The sequence below is a fragment of the Macaca thibetana genome, chromosome 3, assembly GCF_024542745.1.
Source record: "Macaca thibetana thibetana isolate TM-01 chromosome 3, ASM2454274v1, whole genome shotgun sequence".
Lineage (NCBI taxonomy): Eukaryota > Metazoa > Chordata > Mammalia > Primates > Cercopithecidae > Macaca > Macaca thibetana.
Window position 1 is genome coordinate 151938638 of NC_065580.1, and position 25439 is coordinate 151964076.

At 47.2% G+C, this 25439-nt stretch overlaps 1 protein-coding gene across 8 annotated transcripts in view; it reads right to left on the reverse strand.

The window, feature by feature from the left end:
• Window positions 1-25439, reverse strand: part of ADARB1 (adenosine deaminase RNA specific B1) — a 136355-nt gene that overhangs the window by 58448 nt on the left and 52468 nt on the right. For 6 of the 8 annotated variants that reach the window (XM_050784424.1, XM_050784425.1, XM_050784422.1 and 3 more), the window contains exon 2: window positions 25052-25225. Coding sequence is in view for 2 of the 8 variants with exons in the window: in XM_050784428.1 (XP_050640385.1) it covers window positions 2132-2231 (100 nt within the window). In the remaining 6 variants the exon portion in view is untranslated. Of the gene's footprint in view, window positions 1-2131; window positions 2290-25051; window positions 25226-25439 lie in introns of those variants that run through there. The other 2 variants (XM_050784428.1, XM_050784429.1) reach the window with 2 other exon arrangements.

The window sequence follows — 25439 nt, forward strand, 5'->3', positions numbered from 1 at the left end:
TGGCAGCATCTGCCAGGGTGGCAGTGTCTGCTTGATGGGGGCTCTGGCTGCTATTTAAATGGCACATTATTCTTTAGTCCTATTTTCCTGATGATTAAGCTAATCCATCTGAGGCTCACACACAGTCAACAGTCAATTATTTGCCCTGTGGAAGGGAGTAACTGCATGGATAATTCAGGAATGATGAAAAAAATCACTGAAATTATATTGCCACTGAAGCCAACTAAAACCAGTAACTTGCTACTACATTGTTTTCATCAAAGAATTACATTTTAAAAGGTGTACATTATACCAGTCTTAGAAAAAAACAAAACAAAACAAAACAAAACAAAACCATGTAACACACATGACTTACCATATCTTAAAAATATACAGTATAAAAGACTATATTTTACATCTTATAAAACTTTGCCAGTTTGGTATAAATGTGATGGCCAATCTTAATAATATCCGTAATTTTCAAAGGTATTTTTATTAGTTTCAAAGATAATGCATATTATAAAATATCAACAGCAAGAACTAACACATAACGTGATACTGTTTAATAACACTCACAATGAACTTACTCATAGGAATGACCAAGGAATACAAGTCATTTTATATGTGGGCTTCATTGTCACATCTTATAACCCTCTCAATTTCTTATAACCTTGGTCTGAAAATGTAACATACTTGAGAGTGGTTTTCCCACTGCAGAATGAGATTATGGAATGCATGAAAAAGACATTTTAAGCTTGAATCACAGTAAATTCCAAAAGAATGACGACAGAGTTATTCTTGTACTTCTCAATATTTTTCCCAACTTAAATGATTAGTGATGAGTGTCCATGGGAAAAGGGGTGGTAATGCTAAATTGAGGGTATTTGGTAAAAATGTCCTTTAGTTTTTGCCTGTACATTTGTTTTACCCCCTATTGCCTATCTTAGTGACATCTCCATTTCTAAAGCTTAACTGAGGAAACAAAAACAGGCCAATGCTGTGACTTCTTGAGGTGAGGGCAGAGGGGGCCGCACAGACTGGCTGTACTGAGACCGCCCGTCAGTCCGGGAAAGCATCGAGGGTGTCGTATCCCCAGCCCTGGACATAAGCAGCTGGCAGCGCGGTGCCCAGAGGGCCCAGGGTCAGGGGTTACCCACTCCAGACACAGACTTCCATGAGGTGCTGTCGTCCTTGTTATATTAGCAAGGCACTGTTACACGACTGCTGACTTTGAGATGCATCTGTTCTTCTTCTTTTTAGGAAGCCACACCAAAAAACCGAGGTTAATTTTATTTCCTCAAGAGACAGCCATCTCCTGCCACAGAATGTCCCGAAGGCCCTGTGGTGGTGAAAGGCTGTGCTCCGGTCCTGTCGGGAAGGGGACACTAAGGGGGTGGCCACAAGACACAGAGGCAGAGGCACTGATCACACCTGTCTTCAGCTGTTCTCCGGGCTAGATACATCTTTTCACTAAGGCATTTTCTATTAATTATTTCATATTATACAAAGAGAAAAAAAAATCAACAGCTTTTAAAGCAGCAGTTCACGTCCAAAAACCAGTAGCTTGTGATGTGTATAGTCATGGACAACTTTTGAATCTGGTTTTGAGAAAAAATAATCTAGATTTTAACAACTTAAAACATTAAGTTGAATTAAAAACTGGTATTATCCTGGAGTGCAGAATGTAAGGAATTTGTTCTCCATTCTTTTAAAGGGGAAATATTTTCACAATGGTTGCTACAGCCTTGCTTTCTGCAGCATGAAGAACAGTTTTAATGTAGAAAAGTCATTAACGAAGAGTGCGGCAAAGGAAATCTCATATAAGCATCTATCTCTGGGAGAAAAACCTTTCTGTGGCTCAAAGCTACAAACTTTAGGGTTTTATAAATATCTTTCCAAAGACACACTCCAGACTCTGAAGCTAAATGATTTCTATTCATGTTTACAGACATGTTTTTGAATCTTCCTTTTTAAGTGCCCCTATCTAAAATTCTATAAAATGCCAACAACAAAAAAGGCACTTAAAAAGGGAAAATAGGAAGTAACTGGCATCAGCAAGATTAATTCACAAAGTCATCTATCCCGGAAAACACTTCTGTACTGCATTAAACACTAATGCTTCACATTGAAGAATAAAAACTAAATGAATTACCTTTCCTCTCAGAGCGCTTCTTGCGCCTCCTTTTATACCGACGCCCCATGACGCTGAAAAAGGTCCCCATGTGCAAAGGCCCAGTGGTGGACGACGCCATGCAGACACGCCAATGCCAGCGCCAGCCGGCCCCAGCCTCATTCTGTCCCTCAGTCACTCGGGGCAGCAGCACAGCGACTCACTTCAGTGTGCCGGCAGCTGCGACAATAGCAGCCCCTGCCGGCCAGGGAGCCTCCTCCTCTGCCTCAGGCCCATTCATCACACTGCAGTTAGGCAGAACTAGGCTGAAGGGGCCCAAACTCCATAATGACTTCAGAGCACACCACCCAGAGGATGACATGTGACAGTTAACCCTTCAGTGCAGTCACGGACAAAACACCACGAGCAGAAGGGAGAGAATGACAGCATGAATCTTCCTAGGGAAACAAATCTCCCACAGCAAACACACCAAAGTCCTGTTTAAATGGAAATCCTGATACAAAAAATCTATCAATAAGAGAGTACAGTGTAGAAAATAAAACTGCAAAAAGTAACAGGCTACCACACAACGCAATGCAGGGGCTCAGCAGATGCCAGCTGATGAAAACAGCTCCACGGAAAGTGCAGCTGAGTGGTCAGGATGTCACCAGTGAAATCCCTGGGACAGGAAACTGCAGGCCACTGACAAACGGATCCCCTCGCCCCCAGAGAGCGCTCCTTCTCCTCTCTTAACTCTGTCTCCCACCAACGCTGACCTGCCTTGTTCATTACTGCAGAGCAGGGGCACGGCTCATGGCCCAGGTGAATGACGCGCAGCCAAGAGAGGGGCCAACACCAACATCTTCCCATTTTCCGCTGTGCCTGGTTTGATCAGCACTGCCAGCCTGTGACTAGCACAGTACCATGACCAGCCTGGGGCGAGCAGGGACACGCATCACACATGCACATCATACAGCACTTGGTGCCTCTGCCGCTCGGGAGCCAGCATTTAGGGCTGGCACAGCAGAACCCACAGCCTTCAGCCCCTTCTTGTCCAGAAAAATGCTGTTCAGGCCCCAGGGAGATGCTTCCCCTGAGATGGCCTGTGTCTCTGGAACAAAAGGCAGCTGCATCCAAATGCCCTGAAGATTAGGCTGTCTTGGGAGGAGTCCGATTATGGGGAGGAGGCAAGTAGAAGAAGCACTCACAGGCAAAAGACAAAAAAGACAAATTAACTAGTCAGATTCTTTCTCTTGGCACAATGCGATTACTGTCTCGTGTAACAAAGTACCTTTTCCCAATAACGACCGGCATCCACTTTCTAATTCATTATTCCAAAGGTACACACGAATTAGTGCAATGTTGGTGACAACTGTATATGGCACCTGAGGAAATTATGCCATATTAAGCAATTCTTATTACTTTTAAACTTGTGTGTGTCCAGACATACTCTGCCAGACATAGTGAATTCTTTTCATTTTCTATTGTCTCAGCATCTATCTGGAATATGAGCTGCACTTTCTCCTACTAGCAGCAGAGTTCAGCCAGCCTTGACACTTTCTAGTTCTACACCACACCCAAGTGGCCCAAGCCAGTACCAGAGATGAGAACCGAGAGGCATCTTTCACTCAGGCACCTGCCCACACACTTCAAGTGACCCCACTCTACTCCCTTATTTGCTCTGCTGGTTGGCTGCAGTGCTCTCTCTCTCTGCCTGACTCTTTGTTCCTGCCTTGCGTGACCCAGGGACAGAGGACTGCCCTCGTGACTCACGGCACCCTCCCTGCTCAGGACCTGTAAGTAAAAATCTTTGAACATGCTTCCCATTGTGTGGTGTGCTGAATTTGTGCCTGAATTTGTGTCGGGCTCCTGGCACGAGTGACGATCAGGCAGGAATAACCTGGACATGGATCAGACAAGAGCCACCAGGGCATCTGTCAGTACACACACAATTCAAGAGGGACCCCCTCGTCACAGGTGGAACAACAAAACATCAGGCCGTCCGCCAGGCAAAGCAGCATCTCATGAAAGCACTGGAAACAGCACGCCCAGCCCCTTCACTCATCATTAGGGCGGGGCTGCCAGCCACTCTGGCACTGGAACCCCAATTTAGCTGGAGGCCCTCAAAACACCGTAAGACTCAGGCTCCATGTCAGCAATCAGAGAGATGTCAGACATCAGAATTATCAATAGTTTCATTTCTTAAAAAATTATTAATATGATTTAACTAAATTTTCAAATTATTAAATTTAAAACTCAGCTTTAAACAATTTTGATTTAAACATTTCACATTAACTACTTTATGTAACTTTTAATAATTTAGAAAAAATAATTTTCTGAAAACACAAAAAATTATAATTTTTGCTTTGTTATTTACTTAAATTCAAATTTTTGATAGAAACATATTCAAATTTTGTATACTTCAAATTCAATGACATTTTTGGTTTTTTGCTTGTTTGAGACAGAGTTTTGCTCTGTTGCCTAGGCTGGAGTGCAGTGCCGGGATCTCAGCTCACTGCAGCCTCTGCCTTCTGGATTCAAGCGATTCTTCTGCCTTGGCCTTCCGAGTAGCGTGCGCCACCACGTCTGGCTAACTTATTTTGTATTTTTAGTAGAGACGGGGTTTCACCATGTTGGTCAGGCTGGTCTTGAACTCCCGACCTCAGGTGATCCACCCTCCTTGGCCTCCCAAAGTGCTGGGATTACAGGCGTGAGCCACCACACCTGGCCCAATGACATGCTTTATTTTTTAATCCTTTAGATCAAGTGGTAGCAAACATTTTCTGTAAAGGGCCAGAGAGTAAGTACTTTAGACTTCATGGCCACATGTCTCTGATGCACTATTTTATTTTTTAACAACTCTTTAAAAAATGTAAACGCTGCACAAAAACAGGCTGTAGGCTGCCGTGTGCTGGCCCTGCATTAAGCCATGAACACCAATAGAACAAGCATTATCTGAAAATGCTTAATATAAAACATAATTAGTGATTTGCAGAAATAAAAACAAAATAATCAATGTTATGGGAAACATATGCACCTATTCATCAATCATGTCTTGATCTGTTACTCATTCAAACATGAGTGGCATCTGAACAGAACACCCAGATATGCACAGTAGCAGTTAAATTTAGTGGTCTTTGATATTTTGCCAACATTAATTCATATAAAAACCATAGCTCTCCACATATTTTTTCCATCTTGAAGATGTATTTGCCGAAGACGACATAACGTATTGTATCAATAGTACGCTGGCTTGACTTAAAACTCTGAAAGATTTAGACATGATATGTGGCCCCCATTTGAACTCTGGTGCTCTAACCACTGCCAGTGTCAGGGACAGGCCCAGGGACAGCAGGGCCACCCGAGTGCGCCCAGATGCTGTGTACAAGGAGACGGCCAGCAACTCATCAGCATGCATGGTGCAGCTGCAATGGATTTCTGCTCCAAAGGACAGAGCTGGTGTCAGGATGAGCTTCTGAGATAGAATAAGGCAAGTGGGGAGCCTGCTGGGAGGAACAGGGGCCTAAGACAGGAACAGAGGCCACATCAGGAGCCAGCAGAGGCTGACGCATCATGGCAAGCTGCCCGGGGGCCCATGTTGTTGTACCCAGGAACATGCGGGTGTCTGGGTTGTGCAGGGCCAGACCTGAAAGGGCCTTTCACGCTGAGGTGATGTCTTTGAACTCCATCCGGAAAGCCATGGAGAGTCTGCAGGTTTGTATCCAGAGGTAAGGAAGGTGGACTGATTATGTGGGGACAGGTGAGGAAGACAGGAGAGAGGGAACAGGGGATAGTCACAGCCCTACCTCAGGCCAGTCAGGGATGAGACGGCCTAAACTCTCCCATGGTGGCATGGGTGGAGAGAGAAGCTGGGGAGGAGAAACGATGCAGAGATCTCACCAGGCCAGGGAGCTGGGCTGGGCAGCCAGGGAGAGAGAAACAACGCTCCCAGAGGACGGACGGATGTTAGAGCAAAGCCAAGCCCAGCTGCTGGCGAATGCATCTGTGATGCCCGTGAGGAGCCGGGAGCTCAGATCTGCTCTACTTCTCGACTGCCGCAGAACTCAGCACCAGCTCCAGTGCTCTCAGAGCCCTGATTTTTCACAAACCGACTCCTCCAACCTTCCCCTGTGGGCAGTTCACACAGGCCAGAGTCACTTTGTCACATCTCTCCTCTCTCCACCAAGTCATGGGCAAACCTTCCTGACATACTTTATGGCATTACAGCAAAGGGGAGTCCAGGCCCTAGTGCTAAGGCAGGAGCCTTGGTGTCATCAGGTGGGAGCCTCCGCCGCCTGTCCGGATTCTTTCCTTCAATGCTCACAATACTGGGGCTGTCATGGGACAGTGAACTAGCAGTGGGGCACTTAGGGTCGGCCTGACACCCATGGGCAATCAGCCACTGGTAGCTGTGACTCCACCTTAATTCCTTTTACCCAGCTCATACCCTCACGGAGGCTGCCATGGTCCTGAGGGCTTGGGAACCGATGGGCAGGTCCCTGAGGGCATAAAGGAGTAAAAACCAAGGAGGAGGTGGGTGGGACAGAAGCTGTCTGCAAAGGCTGCCCCCACGTCTGGGGCAGGCTCTCCTGGGAAGCAGAGCCTCCATTCTCACAGACGCTTAGCTTGTGACAGGGGCTGGGAGAGGAGGTCGTCTATTTCTGACAGTGATGCCGACAGGCCTCTGGTGTGGTGAGTTCAGGAGGGCTGTACCGCAATGCCCTGCCCATCACTCGACGAAGCCTCACCAGACGGTTGGCACAGGCTCTACAGACTCTTGCCCTCTCTTGGTGACAGAGGAGAAGTGGTGGTGGTAGAGCAGGAACTGCTGCGTGGGGCTCAGAAAAGAAGCTGAGAGGATGCTGGGAGCAGAAACAGAGACAGGTGCCAGGGGCAGTGTGAGAGCCAGGAAGGTTCACGGTTGCTGACCTGCATGGCTATCACAGTGAGATGGGGGACCAAGGCCAGGGCAACCGCAGAACGCGCTGAGCAACATGCAGGGCACAACTCACAGCTCTAGGGCCAGTCCAGCTGCAGGAGCCCCTCCTTCACTGCAGCTGTGTTGTTCCTGTGCCCCCAGGAGGCCTGGTCTGAGACAGATAAGATGACCCATTTTGGTAAAAGAGGCGTGTGGAAAACATCAAATCATCCCCTTCCCTCTGCAGTCTAAGGTAGCACGTTTTACAGTTTCACATTACGAGTCACCTTGCACAAAATCCTTACCTAAGCATGTATCTGTGCACACATCTGTGCTTAGCTCCCTGCTGGGAGTTCAGGATCTCCTGTTAAATACGGATGCACAGCATATCTCCAACAGAGGAAGTCAAAAGCAACCCACAGGATTAGAACCAAGAAACCACAAAAGGGAAACATAAATGTTCTTTAATTATTTCAAATAAGAAACAATGAAACCTCTTTTGACCTATTTTATAGTAGAAATTCACTTACTGTATTTGAAAACTGTAAGTGGAAGTTTCTGTAGGTTTATTAATTTAATTATTCCCTTGCCATGCATCAAACGAGTGAGGTGCACAGTCATGAAAAATGACTCCACACTGTGATTAGCCAGGTCTGAGAAACTGAGGACTAGCCAGAAGCTCAAAAACACCAGAGCCATGAACAGACCTGGCTAAGAAGAGCTAGTCACCAGGTGAGCAGTGCCGTGGCCCCTGAGGAGGGGCTGGCCAGGCCCAAGCACAGTGGCTGCTGGGACTAGCTGCATTGTGTCTCCAGCCGAGGCCCCAGGGGTCTCCTAACAGGGACAGAAGACGAACCAAAGAAGAAACAATTTGAGAAGAGCCAGAACTTCTAGAGAAGAAGCCAAAATTTTTATCCAGGAGAAAGCACTTAATATTGTCATGGTTTTAGGCAGTCCAGATCAAGCCAATCATAGGGTAAGAAAAAAGGAAAAGACAGATGGTAAAGAGCTGTCTGAACTCTGGATTCTTTATGATGAAATTATTCTGGAGAAATAAAGTGCTTATAGAAGTTGGGTAAAAACGAGGACTGTTGCTGCCTGGTTGCTGGACACACTCACGTTTTCAAAAGTCCAACTCTCTGCCTTCTCCCGCTGGGTCAGGGTTTTCATTTGATTTGGTTTCTACAGGAAGCTGAGCTCAACAGCAGGCTTTAGACTCTCTAGTTTACCCCCACACGAACCACATTCATGGAAAGAGGTGGCCAAGAGGCCAGGCCACTCCCACGGAGGCCGGTGGTATTCTGTGTCCTGCCGGCTCTACCAGGACACAGCCCTGGGAGAGTCCCAGTCCAGAGGAAACCAGGTTGCCTTGCAACTTCCTATCATCCCGTTTCCCAACTGATACATAACGCATGATTATTGTTTTCCTTGAAATGAGAAAAGTATAATTTCCCCATCTGCATTGTAACCCTTACCTTAAAAGACCAAAACTTACGGCAAGCCACAATTCAGAAAAGTATATTCAAGAAACAACTTGCAAAGTATACCTCAACACCCATACTGTAAAATCCCGGCAGAATGGATCAGGTAAGTGTGAAACCGTAACCCCACCACGGGCAGTGACAACAGCTATCTGGCCACAGGTAAAGGCTCCTAGTGAGGAGTCCACGGCTCAGTGAGAATGTGGTGAACATGCCTGGCAAAGGTCATGTCAGCTGGTTTGTGTGTAACTTTTCAGGAATCTGGCAGGTCTACTAAATGAGATATGACTTTAAGTGAAAATACGCTAAAAGCACAATCTCAAGAGATATGCTGTCATTAAAAATTAATCTGGGATTACAGTTAACATTGTGAAAGATACCATGGTAAGCTTGTTAAGAGATCCTGCCGGCATCCCCCGCTGTGCGCCCATCTTGGGCTCTGCGCGCCACCTTGTCAACGAAGGCAGTTGTTCTGTGCTTTCTCAGATTCTGTATTTGTCAGTTAGGCATCCAGTCCTCACAGGACCAATTCTATTAAGTACATTTTCTTATTCCTAATGCTCTGGCATTTGTGGGCCTTACAGACACAGGGAGAGACTGGCCCTCCCAGGGCTTAGAGCAGCACAGGGTTCCAGGAGGGTGGTCGGCTCTACCCACCTCCCTTAGCTAACTTCCCGCCTGCCCTAAATCACCCAAGGGCCTGGTAGCAAGCAGCTAGTGATCTTTCCTACAGCCTAAGGCCCACTGGAACTGTTCACACTAGCCAGTCCTACACCGGTGCCCTGCCCTGCCTTTCCCGCTCAGGGGAAACCCCACTCAGGCTCTGTCCTGGGCTTTCCTGTGGCTCCTTTCTGCCCCTTGACTGACACCACTGTGCCCCGTGGGCCTGCTTGGAGCGAGTGCCCCTCCTCTAGGAAACGCAAGTAATGAAAGTCTCCTTTCAGTGGCAGAGGCCTCTTGGGTTCTGGTTCCTTGGTCACCTCCATATGCTACAATTCTGTGGGCACAAAGGAGACAGAACAGTTCTCAAGACCTTCTTGGTTTAACAATACATCCTTTTAGACTCGTCTATAAAACACAAAAGCATGCTAGTTTCCTGACTATCACACTGTATAATCCTGTTTGATATTTGTTCTGCATTCATATAAAAAGTTAGATTAAAATGGTATTTACATATATTTTGCCTTCATTTTCATAAAGAGATCATTTGGTTTTTTCCTCATCAAATGACAGAGCCCAATGCAGAGTAAATCTTCCTAACATCAAAAATGCGTATTTTTTGGTTTCTTGAAAGTCAGAGTAATGTAGACTCTCCCGGCATGACAAGACAAACCGTGCCCTAACTGTGGTAAATCTGTGTGCCAGCAAGTGGAAAGGTGCCCTAGGGGGGCACTGGCTCTCTTCCTGCTTATTAATTCATTCTGCAGTCATTTCACATGAAGTTACCAGAGCTGAAGTAATGCCCTCACAACGTATCTATGGTTCTCTTCCTTTTTCTTCTCATTTCTTCTTTCTACCTTTAGGATTATTTAAGAGAAACATAAAAATAGAATGTCTGATTCATGAGAATCCAGAAACTCACAGCAGAATAGCAATGATTCACTGTATCACGTATGGTTTCTATGATGATTAAACTGACAGTTTACAATTTTAATAAGATACCTTAAAGCTCTTTTTTCCCAACTTTAAAAGTTCATCAATTTCTGACTTCAGCTGCCATGTCTTTGCAAGTTAATAACTGTTTAATTCTAGGAGAATGTCACAAATAGCCATACACCATTTAGTATCTGACATTCCTGGTATCTAATTAATTTTATTTTTATCTATGTCCTCAGAGTAAAGTTCTCAAATTTAATGTTCCCAGAATATTAATTTAGGAAAACTCTTAAAAGCATTTTTCTACTCTTATAAGAAGGGAAAAAAATGAGTTTATTAGAATTCTAAAATCTCTTTGAGAGTAATTTACTCATTATTTACATAAAATCAACACATGGGAAATTGTAACATTACTTAACGTAATATTAAGGTACCTCAGAAATGTATGTTAATAAGAAAAGTAGCAAATATTCATTCATCTACCTATTTACTGAGCATCTGCTATGGGCCAGTACTATCCTAAATGCCTGAGATACATCAGTGAACAAAAAGACGTTAACATCTGCTTTCCTGGAGCTTATGTTCTAATAAGGAAAAAAAAAGACAACTGACAATGGGTGTCATAAAAGATTAAATGCCATCAAGTGTCAACGGACAACAGTGACTGTTACTCTAGGAAGATGGCTGGATGTGGGAAGGCAGTAGTGGCTATGCCATTTTGGAAAAGACTGCAACAAACTTCAAGGTGGTGAGGAAGGTGGCCATAAGACAGCTGGCAAGAGCGTTCTGGAAGGGAAGATGGAAGGTTCTAGGTAGCTGCAGCACCTGAAACCGCCCAGGAACAGCCAGGCAGCCAGACTGACAGCAGCACAGGTAAGAGAGAGTGAGAAGAGATGGAGGCCACTCTGCACATGGGACCTCCTGGGCCACAGTGAGGACATGGCAGTCACATGGTGGCAAGAGACTGTGGTAGCATCTTGAACACGGGCTTTAATCTAGTTCTGATCTAGTTTTAAAAGGAACACTCAGGCCAGAGTTGGGGACAGGGGCACAGGAGGCATGTTCTGAAGGCACTGCCCACAGGCCTCCTGGCTGCCATGTGGAATAGAAGAGAAAGGATAGGCTACCTTCAGCCTGAGCGCCTGGAAGGAAAGAGCTGCTGAGATGGGAAGATTATGGCAAGAGCAAGGGAATGAGAATTTGGAACCTTAAGTTGTGGAGGTCTACAGACGCCTGACAGAAGATGCTGCTGGCTTTGGGGTCTGAGTCTGGAGAGCAGGGGGAAGGTGTGGGCTGGAGACACAGGTGTGGCACTCACCCATAGAGGTGAGGCTGGGTGCAATTCCTGAGTGAGGAGCATACTGCCAGGAGGTTAGGAGAGGAAGAAGCAGGGAGCCAGGAAGGGCACCTGCCAAAGCAGAGGGCACAGGAAAAGTCGGTTGAGTGATGGCCACCTGCCAATCACTACACATGCATTTGCTCATTTAAACGTCATCAAATCTCAGTAAAGGAGACTGAGATTTCAGAGCAGCAGCCTGGACATGGCTGCTATCTGTTTTACAAGCATCATAGATGCCATCTGAGCTTTGGCCTTTGTGGGTGGAGCCTGCACAGCTGTGCAGAATGGCCATGGTTTCGGCAAAGCAGTAACCAGCACAGAGTCACGAGCTGGTCCCCCTGGTCAAAGCCCTGCTCTCTCTTCTACTAGCCAAGGGCCTTAGGCAATTTCTTACCTTCTGGGCTCCTCAGATGCCCCCTCTGCAAAACACATGACAGAGCCAGGACACACCCCTGAGTTCATGGGGTACCAAGTGAGGATACTGCTTAGGCTGCAGCAGCTGCACCCCCAGTAGGCAGATACCACATGGCTCCCACCACCTCATGGGGAGGAGCCTGGCAGCCAGCTGGGCTGAGTCGCTGACCAAGGTCACATGCTGGCCATGTACTAGCACCCACTCCAAACCCAGAGCTCTCCAACCTGGGGACCCACACTCCACCCTGCTACAATGCGGCCCAATTAAAGAAAAAACACAGCCGGGAGCGGTGGCTCACGCCTGTAATCCCAGCACTTTGGGAGGCCGAGGCGGGCAGATCACGAGGTCAGATCGAGACCATCCTGGTTAACACGGTGAAACCCAGTCTCTACTAAAACTACAAAAAATTAGCCAGGCGTAGTGGCGGGCACCTGTAGTCCCAGCTACTTGGGAGGCTGAGGCAGGAGAGTGGGGTGAACCCGGGAGGCAGAGCTCGCAGTGAGCCGAGAGAGCACCACTGCACTCCAGCCTGGGCGACAGAGCGAGACTCTGTCTCAAAAACAAAAAAGAAAAAACAAAACTACTTGAGTTTATTTTATCAAGATTCCTTACAATATTAAGTCAAATAACATATACATATTTCTTTATATTAACACATTTCTGTTTTCTGAATGAGAATGTTTCAAACAGAACAGACTAAGTACAACTTTCAGTCTACTTGCAACATTCCTCCACTTCTTCACACAAATGAATTCAATTAAGCTTTTTCCATTGGCTTTAAAGGTGACTTTACCAGGCAACTTAGGGTTAAAAATCAAAGTCTACACTTATATAGCAGGTGTTCGATTTGAAAAACAACAAAAAGGCAGGAGCCAAAAAAAAGGAGACACTTGACTTGAGGGACCTTAATTAGCTGCGGTAGCATAACGTGGCTTAAAGCAAGCAAGCAGCCACAGACAGTGACCAAGGGTGGCTCAGGCAACCCAGGGTAGGTAAGGTGACCCGGAGTGGCTAAGGTGGCCCAGGGTGGCTTAGGAGACCCAGAGGTGGCTACGGTGGCCCAGGGGTGGCTAAGGGGACCCACAAACAGCTAATATGACCATGAGTGACTAAGGTGAGAGGGTGGCTAAGGTGACCAACAAATGGCTGAGGTGATCCTGGGGTAGCTAAAGGTTACTCACAGGTGGCTGAGGTAACCCACAGGTGGCTAAGGAGACCCTGTGATGACTAAGGTGACCCTGTGATGACTAAGGTGACCCTGCGGTGGCTAACATGGCCCAGGGGTGGCTAAGGCGACCCGGGGATGCTAAGGTGACCCTGGGGTAGCTCAGGTGGCCCACAGGTAGTTCAGGTGGTACTATGCCAGCAACAGAGGACGACTCAAATGTAGGAGGACTAGCACCCTCCAAGGACAGCTCCATTCCCATTTACAGACTCTGGGAAACTTTTTAAATTCTTACGAGCTCTGAATATAAATTTGATACTAAACTGGGACATACATCGACAGGTATTTCTTTAAAGATTCTTAGGCATTATTTAAAAACAATGTTTTCTATAATTGGCTATTAAAAATAAAACAGAATGCCAATCCTTTGAAATATATTCTGTAAAACTGTTACTACATATTTAGATCAAGGGAGTATAGGCTAATTTTTTGCATTTTAACATAATTATTACCTATTTGGAATATTAAGCTTAAAACAATAGAATCATAAAATTATGTTACACAAATACTACACCAGCAAAGTAACAACTTTTTTTTTTTTTTTTTTTTTTTTTTTTTGAGACAGGGTCTCACTCTGCCGCCCAGGCTGGAGTGCAGTGGCGCAATCTCGGCTCATTGCCACCTGTCTCCTGGGATCAGGCAATTCTCCCACCTCAGCCTCTCGAGTAGCTGGGACTATAGGCATGCGCCACCATGCCTGGCTAATTTATTTTTACTTTTATTGTTTGTACAGACAGGGTTTCACCATGTTACCCAGGCTAGTCTCAAACCCCTGGGCTTCAGTAATCCTCCTGTCTCAGCCTCCCAAAGTTCTGGGATTATAGGCTTGAGCCACCACAGTCGGCCACAGTTTTTTGAACTGCAAAAGATGTGCAAAACTTCTCATTCCATAACACAATAAGCCCCTTCCACAGACTTAGTTTATCAAATTTATAAATTACTTGATAAAATTTTATTTACCATTCAGATCACTCACTGAATTAAACCAGCTATAAGTATTCCATCTCACTGCCTCATGGATCCTCTAAATGGTGAAAATAAAGCCAGGGACCAGAAAGTTTTCTGAAGGAAACAGGCTTCTGGACGCACATTGGGAATGCAAACACACGCACACACACACACGCACATGCACACGCACACACACACACGCACGCACGCACACACACACGCACACACACACGCACACACGCACACACACGCACGCACACGCACACGCACACGCACACGCACACGCACGCACACGCACACGCACGCACACGCACGCGCGCACACACACGCGCGCACACGCACGCACGCGCACACGCACGCACGCACACGCACACAGGCGCACGCACACAGGCGCACGCACACACGCGCACACGCACGCACGCACACGCACACAGGCGCACGCACACACGCGCACACACACACACGCACGCACGCACACACACACGCACGCACACACACGCACGCACGCACAGATGGTGTAAAGACAGGAGGTTTGTCCTAGTGGCCACTGCTCAGAACACCACTCAAATTCCACTGAGCCTCCGCCACTGAGTCTTAGAAGCAGCCCTACAGCACCATCTGCTGTTTTGCAGAGGTCACTCAACGCTCTATGCCAGAGCAACCAAACCAGGAGCCACCCGGAAGCTACCAGGCATGGGCAACCTGTACCTCACAGCCTGGTCCGGGTGCTCTGCTGAATACAAACCATCTGACAGGACAGCAACATCAAAAAAGGTCGCCCTGGGCCCTGATGGGTAGGACACCTGCATGGGGTGAGAGGAAAGTTTTTGGGGTAAGAAGAATGTTCTCTACCCCGACTGCTTGGTGGTGTGGCACTGGCACACATTTGTCAGAATATATCAGAGTGCACACTTTAGAAGAATGACTTTTGGCTGGGTCGAGGCGGGTGGATCACCCGAGGTCAGGAGTTCGAGACCAGCCGGGCCAACATGGTGACACTCCGTCACTACTAAAAATACAAAAACTAGCTGGGTGTGGTGGCAGGTGCCTGTAATCCCAGCTACTCAGGAGGTTGAGGCAGGAGAATCGCTTGAGCCCGAAAGGCAGAGGTTGCAGTGAGCAGAGATCATACCATTGCAATCCAGCCTGGGCATCAAGGGTGAAACTCTGTGAAGAAAAAAAAAAAAGACTTTTATTGTCTGTACATTTTACCTCAGTAAATACAGTTTAAAAAAATATCAGAAATTCCAGAAGAAAACCAATTCTGTAAGAAAGGTAAGTCTCAATTTGAAATAAAATAGAAAATACATGTATTTCAAGAAGAATGAATTAAATGGGTTCCAAGAAACAGAATGAATAAGCTGGAAAAGGCTGGAGACAGCATAAGAAAGGCAGTGGTCTCTCTCAACAAGAGGACACGGAGAGGCAGAAGCGCTGATGTTCAGGGCCCACAGGCGCATAGGGCCCCACACTACCACTCACCGCGCTCGCCGTGCCCGATGGGCACCTTCCCCGCCCCATGCGACAGAGGAGGAAGTGGAGCGGGGATCGAGGCACTTGCTCGACTGCTGGATCCAAACTCAACTCCATTCCCCACTCCGCTCTACCACTCCATGCCAGGCAAGAATACGGGAAAAGAGAAAACGGAACCAAAAAATCAAGTACACCAAATCCAAGTATAAAGCAAATTAAACTGTGGCATGACTTTCAGCAATCATCACAATAATGTCAGTGCCACGTATGAATTTGGAACTTTGACTGAACCAAGGTTACAGAACAGAAAAAGTTTTCTACTTTGGTAATCCCAGCACAGTGGGAGGCTGAGGTGGGCGGATCACCTGAGCCCAGGAGTTCAAGATCAGCCTGGGCAACACAGCAAAACCCCGATTCTACAAAAACTACAAAAATTAGGCAGGCGTGCTGGCGGACACCTGTAGTCTCAGCTACTCAGGAGGCTGAGGCAGGAGAATTGCTTGAACCTGAGAGGTGGAGGTTGCAGTGAGCTGAGATTGTGCCACTGCACTCCAGCCTGGCAACAGAGTGAGACTCTGTCTTAAAAAAAAAAAAAAAAAAAAAAAAGAAGACAACAAACTGACAGAGCTCAGACAAACTGACACCACCGAGGAGGTGAGGGCCAGAAAAGTGCTTCTGCTGCCTTCCACGCAGGAAACTGAGAGGCCGCCCAGCACCCACGGGCCACAAGCACATGGGCCACTCAGTCTCTAGGATGACCAGCAGAGGGGCATGGCTTCAAGCTTGGTAAACTGACCCAGCGCTCACCCTCGAGCCCTTTTCCCATGCCCCTCTACCAAGGGTGCCGCAAGAATGAAAGGCTCATTTTCTCAGTCTCTTTTGTGACTAAAGCTGGCTACAAAACAATTCTGGCCAAGGAGAAAGATACAGTTCTGGCCAAGTGAAAATATGCTGGGGGCAATGCCTCTGACAAAAGGAACAGACAAGAGCTCCACTGCTGCTCCTTCTCAGTTGTTCCTGTTTCAAACACAGATGTGATGTCTAAAGCTGCTGCTGCTGCACTGCAATGATACTGACCCAGAGCCCTAACACGGCTGAACTCAGAACTAGCTCTAGCAAACTCCTCCCTCTGGATTACCTATGACATAATAAGTGTGTATATACGTCCAAGGTGTGTAAGATACTGTGAGTCATGCTGTGACTTTCACCCAGAATCAATCTAAATGATACAGGAAAAGAAGGTTGGAGAAATGTCAGGGAGCTAAATCCTCCTCCACGTGAACTAACAGTGCACAGATAATGTCTCAAGTTCATAAATCAAACCATAGCAAGTGCAGGATGCAGCCCTTTCTCTTGGTTAAGCTCCTACTATGTTGCATCTCTGTCACTTATAGCCAATCCTAATACTAATTAATACAGAAATACAAATATCAAAAACGCATTTTAAAAAATCAGTGACGCCGCTGAGGAGGGCAAGAGCTATACTCTATTGCTTCTCATCAAAAGCCCTTCTAAGTTTGAGGGCATCACTTCCAGAGAAATTGAAATTAAGCACAGGTCTGCTCTTCTCCTGGCACCAGCAGGCCCAGCCTCTCCCCACTGTCTGGCTCACCAGGCTTCTGGAGTCATATCCTGAGCCCCTCCTGCCTAGGGCGCCCACCTCCCATGCCATCTGCCTGGAAAACACACCTAGTTTTCCAGACTTGCTGCAACCCTACATCCATGAACTGTCCTGCCCTGCCTCCTGGGCACACCTCCTTCCGTCCCCACTTTCCTCACAGTGCCACCATCATCACAGGATTCCTCCCCTCCACACCCACCGGGCCGTTCACACGCAGCGGGCAGAGACTGCATCTGAACCCTCAGTGCCTCAATCGGAGGCAAGGCAGAGGCCGACCTCTGTCACTGAATGCAGACATCCTCACGCCGCCCTCTGCAGAGACTTCAAATGTTTTACTTTAAATTGGATTAATGGGCCTTCACTCTTCAGGGTCACTAAAGCATAAAGCTCCTGCCACACCCGAAGTGCCACTCATGCACCCTCAGACCAAGGAAGGGTGGCCAGGGGGCAGGAATGGCCAAGAGCCCCACCCCCACCACCAGCATGGGTGGGCATAAGTTAAGAAGGGGGTTAGGAGTCATCAGTCTTCCAGAACTCTCCACATACTGGGATCACAAGGGGCTGCAGGCTGGAACCTCGGCCTCCAGTGCCTTACATGGGGGAATCTGTCCACAAGAGGGAGCTGCTGTGTCACTCCAAGTCCCTCCACGTAGAAAAAGCCTTCAGGAAATACTGAACAGAAGTAAATTCAGATTGTCCTGGATGTACACATGAATCTTCTCACTTCTTTCCTTTCACACACACCAGTCTTCAAGGTATCTGGATTCATTACTTTTAGTTCAGTCATGCTCAGAGCACAACAAAGCTAAAAAAAATTACCAATTTCTAAGAACTTCAGATCTTTATGATTTTACACTCAACAGTGTATATTTTGTTAAATTCTTATCTATTCAAGTCATACTTCTGTGGTTAATTGTGTACTTCTTCAGAACCTTAAAAGTCACATATAAACTGGGAATCCAACCACTTCTTAGGAATTTATTTAACTTGATGCTGTTTAAACCAAGCTTTACTCAGATTATTTCTTATGTTTTAAGTGGAAAACAATCCCAGTCACAAACTCCCTTGTTCCACACCTACCAGTGTCCCTGGCCCCTGTGGACACCAGCTGGGGCGGGCTTCTCCCTGCAGCGCACCCACCAAGCAACCTGGGGGAGAGCGGCCGGGTACCTCCTCTGGGTTCAGGAACACCCCTGCTCTCCCAGCAGTCACTGGCTGGCGGGGCAGCTCTACTGTTTTCTACCCCCCAATAGCTGTCACCACAGGACTGGTCTGTCCCCACATTTGTCCCCAGGCCTCAGTCAGTGCCTCCCCACAGGGGCTCAGTACATGTCTGTTGTTAAAGGAATGACTCTCTCTTGAGCACTGCTATAGGTTCTGAAACATGATGCCAGGTACAGCAAACACCATGACTCCACAGCTCACTTCACAAGCAGCAGTTCCGCTTAATTGCACCACTTGATGTTATTTTCCCTAAATCTGGTGTATCTGTAGTTTTTCCCTGTCATCTCAGCTCAGGCTGAGGCCCCAGGTCTGAGGAAGTGCTAAGCTCCCTGCCCACTATGTAGAGCTTGCCGGAAGACTGGAAAGCAGGGCACCTGACAGGAGGCCAGAACCACAGCTCGGAGACCAGTGCACTTGTCCTAAGAGAGCGAGTCCTCACGGCAGCCAGCCACCAAGCAGGGGAGGGAGTTCATGGTCCTCCACTCCTTTCCCTGGTTTTCCTCCCCTCCCTCTGATCCCTCTGATCCCTCCTACCCCCATGGGCCCGGGGCCATCACAGGATGAACACAGGCGCGTATGACTCGCACTGTGTCCCTGCTCTGATGCTGCCCAGTCCCGTGGCTGCTGGTGGCCTCTAAAATTAGAAGGGTCTTTGGAAGGGGCTGTGCAGGGTCAGATTTTCAGGACAACATTCAGCTTTACCCCATCACAGAGGACCCACCAGGGAGGGGGAGGGGCAGCAAGTCTCCACAGGGCCCACCTGCAGTCCAGGACCACAGGACCCACGGAGGGCCCTCTTGACCATGGCCACACCTTTCTGCTGACATTCCACACTCGGCATGTTTTTTTCCAATTTCTCTAATACATTTTGAAATGTGGATAGCCGGCTTGTCAGTTCTGGAAAGCCTTTCTCGCACTCTGCCTTCATCTTCTGAGGCCTCACTTTGCTTTTCGACCTAAATTAGGTCCTGTCTCTTCCAGTCTTTCCACTTCATTAGGGGCTACTCTGTCCATCTATCGCTTACGGTTTTGAGGTCACCAACTCAGGACCCCGTATCTGTGTGCACTGACTGACAGGCGGGCGTCACACGGTGGTCCTGCTGACAGGCGGGTGTCACACGGTGGTCCTGCTGACTGGCAGGACTCACCCAGCTGTCAGCAGCAGCCAGGGATGTGGTGCTGGGTGCGCCTGACCACGACTGCCATCACCCACTGACCTAGATGGCAAGGCGTCTTCATCCTTGGGATCTTCACCACTCGTGGGCCCAGCCTCTAGGGGGTCCTCAATGCTCGCTGGATGAATGAGCGTGTGCTCACTGGCCATTTCAATTTCATCTTTTGTAAAAAAAAAAAAAAAAAAAAAAAAAAATCTGTGCAAGTCTTTTGCCCCAAATTCCACTGTACTGCCTTGTCCATGGGGATCTGTAGGATTCTTCATGTACTGTGGACCCTGAACACTAAGCCAGGCCTCTGTCAGGTATATGCCTCTGCTGGGCACACACACCTCTGCCAGGTGCACACACCCATGTCAGGCGCACACACCCCAAGTGCACATACCCCTGCCGGGCACTCACACACCCATGTCAGACACATTCACTCCTGTCAGGCGCACACACCACTGTCGGGCATACACCCATCCATCGGGCGCACACACCATCGGGCACACACCTCTTTCAGGTACACACCTGTCAGGCACAGGTATGACAAATTCTTTTCTCAATGTAGTGTTAGCATCCTGCCCCTGGGATACACACCGTGTACACTCCCCTGCCTTGCAGGTGGGAGGAACTGTGAACATGATGGGAGATAGTGTTGCATAAGGCAAAGGTGAAGGGATTTTACAGATGCAATTAAGGCATCTCATCAGCTGACTGAGTTCATCAAAAGGGAGATCTTCCTGGGTGGGCCTGGCCTGATCAGGTAAACCCCTGAAGGATGGGAGAAGTCAGAGAGGAAAGGAAGAGGGGAGACTCTCGCGTAGACGCCTTGGGAGGCAAACTGCCATGCTGGGAAGAGGGCCACCGGGCAGGGGCTATGAGCAGTCTCCAGGAGCCAAGCGCCACAGGCCTATGGCCACAAGGAACTGAGCTCTGCCAAGAGCCAATGGGCTTGAAGAGCACCCTCAGTCAGATGCGACGGCAGCCCCTGCTCAATACAGGCACCTTAACTACTGACACTTCAAGGAACAGAATCAGGGGCTCAGGCTTCTGAACAGAGGCTGACACCCCTTCGACAACTGTCCGATTCCACCAGGGAAATGAGCTGGGCTCACCATGGCTTTGCACCCAGAAGCACATGACTATGAAAACTTGACAGATGAGCCGCCACCCAGCAGACAGGAAGTAGGACTGGAGGAGCTGGCACGGAAACGCTGATTGTGGCTTTGGAATACTGTTAGTACTCTAATGGTGTATTTTCTAATGTGCGCACAAGGAAGCCCCTTTTCTTTCTTCTTCGTCTATCTCTAGCCCTAAATCCAGTAGACTCTGCTCTCTGCTTTCAAAGCTGAAATAAAACACTGTTTAGGCGACATCTTACTCTCCTGAACTTTCAGAATTCAGGAATACTCATGCTAAGACACTTTACTCTTCCTGACAATGGAGTTTATTGCATAGGTTCAGTAAGAATGTGTCCTCCTTTATAATTGGATGTAACTGGACAAAAAAAAAGTGCCACCAATCCCACATCTGGAGTGTCACATCTGAAAGTGAATCTCACATCCCCTAAGCTCATCCACAGGAAGGATCTGTGCCCTGTGGAGCCAATGCCTGCCCAGCCCCACAAGGGAGCAGGCCTGGTCCCTGTTCTATACTTTATGGGGGCCCAGAAAATTGTGAGGGCCTCAAGTTAAAGAAGTTCAACATTTTTAAAGACTATGGGCAAAACCTGGTGTGGATACATTTCTTGGGTCTGGCTTCCTAGTGCCAGGGTAGAAGAACAAGTAAAAGCAATCTTAAAACTCTCTGGAATAACAGAGGCTACTGGAAAAGCCATCTTAGTTCCTCACAAAGCTTCAGACAGAAATGAATCCTCTGACCTGGCCAGCTGCTCTCCCCCTGCCCCTCTGCTGACCTTCCAATAGGACGCCATGTGCCTGAGCGCCTCTGAGCGGATGCAAATCAATCAGGCCCAACACCACACAGGCAGCTTCCTGGTGACAGGGGTCACGCCAGAAAAGCACATACAGAGAGACTTCTCGTTCTTAGCCAAATTTTTACTCTATGTCAGTAATCTTTCGAAATATTTAGATACTAAAACATCACCTTTGCTCAGTTGGTTGTTTCAGTCAGTAAATTACTTTGAAGGAAGAAAAATGTCAAGTTTTTGTCACAATATCTGAGGACCCAGAATTAGTGTCCTCACAATAACGTGCTTCATTCGAAGGCCCTCGTTGGCCTGACCATCCACCCGGCCTGCCCATCTCCAGAACCTCCACGCAGAGAAGAGCCCTGCAGAGGCTCACGGAGCTCTGCACCAAGACGCCGCCAGGCACCAGGACAGAGGTCAGCACACAGGACACCCCAGGGAGGGCACCTCCACACTGTGTAAGCCTTGAATGACGGCTCCCTCCTTCTGGCCCCTAGAGCCCCCGTGAAACGCCCTAGCCCCTAAAGATGCAGCTGCCTCTTGGCACTGGGCTCCATGCCCCTCCTCACTTCTCCTTTCAGTCAAGGCTTCAAGAGAACTCTAGTTCCTGACCAGTCGGTCAGGCGGCCACACCACACTGTACACAGAGCAGGAGGCAGCAGCAATGCCCGGTGGTAGCAACAGGTAGCAACGTGAGAAGTGGTTTAGGCACCATAGTGACATAGGCACTCCTAAACCTCCTGGAGGGAGCAGGGCCAGCCCGGAAACAAAGAATGGTCCTGCACAAAAGGACTTCCATGCAGGTGGAAAGGCTGTTCATAATTCTCTAAGCCCAGGCCCAGCTGAGTTGTGGATTCACACAATGTGTTTTTCTATACTTTTAACACATACTCAATGTTCCAGAAACACAGAGACTATCTAGAGACAGGGAAGACCAAACACTGCTTCCCTCAGGGTTCACCATTTCAGAAAGTAATGCCACTCAGCTCTATTGCTTATGGTTTTCAGGTCAGCGGCTCGGTATCCCGTATCTGCCTGCACTGACAGGCCCACTCCACTCAGTGGTCCAAGGGAAAGCAGCAGTGCCTAAATATTCACTCAGTGGCATAGAAAAGTATTTTATTATGTATCTTCAATTTATCTTTATATTACATTTGGGCATGACACGGCTTTTTAACATTATATGGCTATAATTATATAAGGTAATATCTTCTATGAACTTCATTTTAAAATAAAAAGATGAGTTAATAAATATTTGTTACAAAAAGAAGATGTGGTGTGTGGTGGCAATGAGAAAGACTAAGAAAGCTTTCCAAGTTTAAACAAGAGTCAAGGTTTCCTGAAGCCCTCCCCAGCAATTCCCCTTGAGCAGGGGAATTACTATAGAAATTCTACCTAGTGTATCCCCCCAAGGTGTTCCAGCCTCAGAAGATAATGTCATGTATAAAAACACAAGAAATAACTTCAGTCTTTCCAAGCAAAAAGAAAGGCAAAAACAATGAGTCTGCCTAAAACTAAAAATAACACCCCACACCCACCTACAGTGCGACCCGTGGCTACACTGCACAGACAGCACTAAGGCAGGACCAGGAGGGAGGCTCAGAGGGAAACCAGACAGTGCAGTGAGGCTGAGGATGGCCGTGCTTCCAAAGATTTTCCAGCCAAAATCTTTCATGTTTATTTATTTTTATTTAAACCACCCTGAAAAGGGAAAAGAACAACACACCAAACTGTTTGCTGCCGAAATTAGCTCTTATTTTATGAAAAAAAGGAAATACACGATTTCTATTCGCAGCTAACATTTAGTAACACAGAATCAGGAGGAGGAGATGTGACTCATCATGTCGTAATATTTTATAAATTCCAGCTCTTCAGTTTTGCTTTCTCAGCACATGCTTTAGATATCTCCTTCTGGCCTGATTATTTTTTCTATGCTTTTAAGAACAATTTATTGGTGCAAAGGATTATAAATAATTCATTTCTCCAATGCACAGTTACATTATATAAAAATACTTGCTATTTCACATATATGGCATAATTAATGCAATGCTTTACTTCTGTGGCATGTTAAAAATAGGTAATCACAAATCAACACTTAACTTAGCAATATTAAACCACAATGTCTCTTTCAGATTCTTTCCAACTCTGGGATCCTCATTCTTTCAATAACCTCTGGTTACAGAGAAGTTGATTTCCTATCACTAATTAAGCTAAAAGAAGCCCTACGGCTGAAAATAAAATTCCATCCCACTGGCACAAGCCACAATAAAGGTGACCTGATTTTGACCTTCCCATACTTGGACTGCCTGTGTACCCCCCAAAAAAAAGCATCGGTTGAAGATAAAACCTCCTTTAAAGGTCTCACTAGGGAACCAGTTACCTGAAATTCCTGATACTTATAGACAAAAATGGTAAGCAGGATCTTTGCTGGCACAAACTCAAAACCCAGTAGTCAGACATGGGCATGTCTCTACTCCCCAAAGACAGTGTCCCTTGTAGGCTCCCAGTCACTCCCATCCGTCCACACTCACGCCCCGGTGACCGCTCCCTCCGCACGGCTCTGCATGCCGTCCAGAACTCCCAGGTGGGAACACGTCTGTCCCCTCCCTCCATGTCTAGTGAGTGGCTCACATGAAAGCTGCCAAGCAAGCTCCTGGTCCCTGCCATGCCCAGAGGGCATCTGAGGCCCAGTGGGCGCTCGTCAATATCCACAGAGCAAATGAACACAAGAGCACACCTGCGTTCTTCAAGCCAGCGGCAGCCCTCTGACACTTTCTCCTTCCCCTCATCTCATCTGAATCCATGAACAAGCTTCCTTGGAAATGTACAACTGGACTTCCTGAGTTAGTCACTCAACTGCTCATAAGTAAATTAACCTGACACCATACTAATTTTACTGGGATTTTAGTATTTGTCACAGCTTCTCTAAAAAGCAGATGCTGAATCATGGGATAGTCACCAAAAACAAGTACTAAAGAAATTTTCTTTTTTGCTTTATTTATTTTTTTTTAGAAAGAGTCTTGCTCTGTCACCCAGGCTGGAATGCAATGGTGTGATCTCAGCTCACTGCAGCCTCCACCTCCTGGGTTCAAGCAATTCTCCTGCCTCAGTCTCCCGAGGTTGGGACTACAGGCGTGCACCATCACACCCGGCTAAATTTTGTATTTTTGGTAGAGACAGGGTTTTGTCATGTTGGCCAGGCTGGTCTCAAACTCCTGGCCTCAAGTAATCTGCCTGCCTCAGCCTCCCAACGTGCTGGGATTACAGGAAAATTTTCTTTTAATTGTTCCTAAGAAAATAATAATTGATGGTAAAAGGCTTGCACCAAGTCTAGTGCCTGGCATGAAGCACTGACTCAATAAATGGTGAACTGACCCCGAAGAGGGCAGCAGGTGCCGCACACGCCACCGGAGGGCAGCAGGCGCCGCCCCAGAACCAGCAGGAGGGACTCATGGGTGAGCTAAGGCTGCAGTAAAATTAGAAATGAACCAACAGTAACGGATCATCTGTCCTGGGAAGTATTCGATAAGGCATCTTTCAAAGGCAAGCCAAAAGGCTTAATTAAGCAGTTTATATCAAGAAAAAGGCATTTCTACCAGTCAGATTTGATCAGATCTTTACAGGTTTTTACTCACCTTGAAATCTGTCTAGCTTTATGTCTGCTCTGATCCCAAGGCAGCTTCCTTCAGTGCGAGTGGACTGAGAGGATATCTCAGCAGGACTGAAGTAACTAGAACTCTGCAGTTGGCCAGCATCAATCTCCTTCAGTCACCCCTTAAGCTCTCCATGATAGCTTGAAAGACTCCACTCTGCATAACAGAGAGATTCAATTACTTCAAACTTGTTTGATTCAGTATCAAAAGCTTTGTCACCATTTCAGAAGTGAACTCTATAACAATAAATACTCTCCATTAAAAGTCTCCTAAATACAAATTAAAGTTATTTTAAATGTATTCTTCTGAATCTGTAAAGGGGATACGCGCAATCCATCATGTCTCCTTCCATCTGCCTGCAGCAGGGAGA